This window comes from Musca domestica, unplaced genomic scaffold (genome assembly GCF_030504385.1).
Source record: "Musca domestica strain aabys unplaced genomic scaffold, Musca_domestica.polishedcontigs.V.1.1 8, whole genome shotgun sequence".
In the NCBI taxonomy this organism is placed as follows: Eukaryota; Metazoa; Arthropoda; class Insecta; order Diptera; family Muscidae; genus Musca; species Musca domestica.
Window position 1 is genome coordinate 18,487,227 of NW_026712409.1, and position 2,827 is coordinate 18,490,053.

Below are 2,827 nucleotides of genomic sequence, written 5' to 3' on the forward strand. Positions count from 1 at the left end.
ATGCCCTCAAACGCTGCCACACAATGAAAGTTAATATGTACAAACCACTGGAGACGGCCGAATTTTTATTGTTAATTAATTTTTGGTTTGATGTGATGAATTCATCTACCGATAATTTAAACCGGCCCGGAAAGGTAGGAAATTGTTTTCCTATTGTTTGATTATATTATCGTATTACTCATATCTGTAGGAGGCATACGGCAGTGTTTTCCCCAAACAAAAACAAATCCTGCAACGTGTTAGTAAACTAATGTCCCAACCCATGGTACCCCATGAAAAGGAGATGGCTCTTTTCCAAATGGGCATTCTAGTAACGAACAGTAGCCTGGAAATGCTTCATGAATATATAAAGGATCATTATATGCCTGTGATATTAACACGTCGTTTAAGCCATGACGTTTTAGAGGAATTGAAAGCTTCTCTATATTCCAATAATCTTTATCCGAATAGCAAAGAATTAAAGCAACGCTTAAGAAGATATATTTTGGGTAAGAACGCTTTCTCACAAGTGTCTTTTTATACCTTCCATTGGAGGGTGGAGGGTATTAAAAGTTCGGCCCGGCCGAACTTAATGTTGTTTTTGATTAAGATTGTTCCATTTGTACTTAAATTTGATTTTACTTAACAGCTCGTAATACTGACAGCATATTGGGATTTGGTGAGGTTACTAAAGTCGAGCCAAATGAAAATCCCACAGAAGAAACAAAGATTAAAAACGATGTTGATAATAATATAAAATCAATAACTAAAAAGGATGTCGATATGGAACAAAGCGACCAACAGAATGAGGAAATCGATATTAACGATTTAATAGACATGGATGTTGATGATGAGGGAATACTTTTTACTTTATGTAGGTCTTAAAATACTGCGATTAGTTTATTATGTAAGTAATGGTAACATTTTTTATTTCAGTAAATACATCACCTGAGATCCTACCAGAAAAGCCCAGCGATTCCAAAAGCCCAGCTATCAGCAATAATAAGGTCACCGTATCTAACACCACTTCAACAACACAGAAACCTGCTGGTGCACCGAAGGAAGTTACTAATGACATTATTATAGAACACTTATTTGACTTGAATACACATTTTACCACATCAATTTTGCAAGCGTCTACCACATCGCCCAATTTATTTCCAATTTAATGTGTCATTTTTATATTTTGGTTTTTATATAACTTTATTGTCTGAGTTGGTTTTTGTTTTGTTTCTTTTATTCATGTGATACTATACGAAAAAAATTAAATGATAAATCGTACGTTATTAAACATTATAATCTACCTTTTGGCCGCCACTTTGGGAATCAGATCTGCGATTTTAAATATATCGAGTCCTTAAGACTTTCGTTTAATTTTGTTGTACTTAAAGCCATATTCGTGAATTTTAAAGAATATGACCAAATCGTCGATTCTTGGGGACATTTTTAAAGGGGTCTCAGAAGCATCATCATTACTTTTGAATAGTGCTTTATTATGAATCTTTTTATTTTGGTATCTATTTTTATCACTAATTATTTTTTCATATATTACATATCAAAACAATTTTAAATATCCCTATAACTAATACTCAACATGTGATTTGTCGTCGTTATTATTTATTCAAATTTAGCAAACCATCAGCATATTGAAATTCAGGACTATTCTCGTATTCACACATATCCAAGGCAATGACACAGGATTCTTTGACGACACGTTTTTCATCTTCGGCATATCGACTGAGAATATCAATGCATTCCTCGGTGGCAATGGCACCCAATGCCTCGGCGCATTCATGGCGTACCATTTCGTTTTCCAAACGATCTTCTAGATTCTCCTTCAAGAAGGGTATGCTACATGGCTCCTGCAACTGGCCCAAAACAAATGCCACTTCATGGCGAAACAATGCCGACGAATCTTTCAATCCCTCGGTAATGGCCAGAACAGCTTCTTCTGTTCTCATATTTCGCAAACTAAACATGGCACGATAGCGATCGAACAACGTTTGTTTTGGATCCAAATAAATTGCTTTTAACTCATCAACACTTTTACTCTTGTCTGCCGGTGGCGAAGGGTCTACCGAGGCATAGGGATTGTTATCATCTACTTTCTGGCCACTTTGCAACCACTTGACACGATCCAAAGCAATGGAACAGGTCTCCGCCACTTCAACCACAGGATCATTTTTATATTTCTCCAAAACCGGTATAATTTCAGCATCGCCTATGGCACCCATTGCTTCGGCAGCTTCGTGTCGTACCATCGGCTCCTGGCTTGTGTCTTCCAAGACTTTGGTCAAAACGCCCAAAGCTTTGCTATCTTGCATCTGGCCCAAACAATAGGCCAACTCATGTTTCAACAGCGCTGAATCATCAGCAAATCCACGACTTATTTCTTCAATGGCCAATTCTCCGCCAAGGTTTTTCAGTGTAAACAGTGCCCGAAATCTTTCCTTGAGTGGTCGCTCCTTATTATTCAGCACGGATCCAATGTTTCGTATTTGTTCCTGGGTTACCATTTTGTACCGGGTTGGACGTAGACTTCTCTCTCAGATTCGACAATGAATGTTTACCAACACGTGAGCAGAACTCAAAGTTCTGCGCGCAATGAAGATGACGCCGTTGAAAAGTAATTTCGTGGCAACGAACATAATAAAATGGGATCTATAGGTGTATTATATGCTCTATCCGACCGATTGCTTTTGACATATGTAGTGTCCAATTTTCCATGTGTAGTAGGTATGCATATCATGTGATACATGACCGCTCTCAGTTTGAAAAAGCACGAGAAAATTAATAAAATCTGCAAAAATATACAATATAAAATTCGTAGTAAAAATACATTCATAAA

The 2,827-nt window shown here is 37.1% G+C and overlaps 1 protein-coding gene across 1 annotated transcript; it reads right to left on the reverse strand.

The window, feature by feature from the left end:
- Window positions 1–1,100: 1,100 nt before the first annotated feature.
- On the reverse strand, window positions 1,101–2,606 carry LOC101897972 (deoxyhypusine hydroxylase). The gene has a single exon (XM_005183689.4). It carries the CDS (start codon window positions 2,493–2,495, stop codon window positions 1,593–1,595), a length of 903 nt encoding a protein of 300 aa, XP_005183746.1. The 5' UTR covers window positions 2,496–2,606; the 3' UTR covers window positions 1,101–1,592.
- Between the last annotated feature and the right edge of the window lie 221 nt (window positions 2,607–2,827).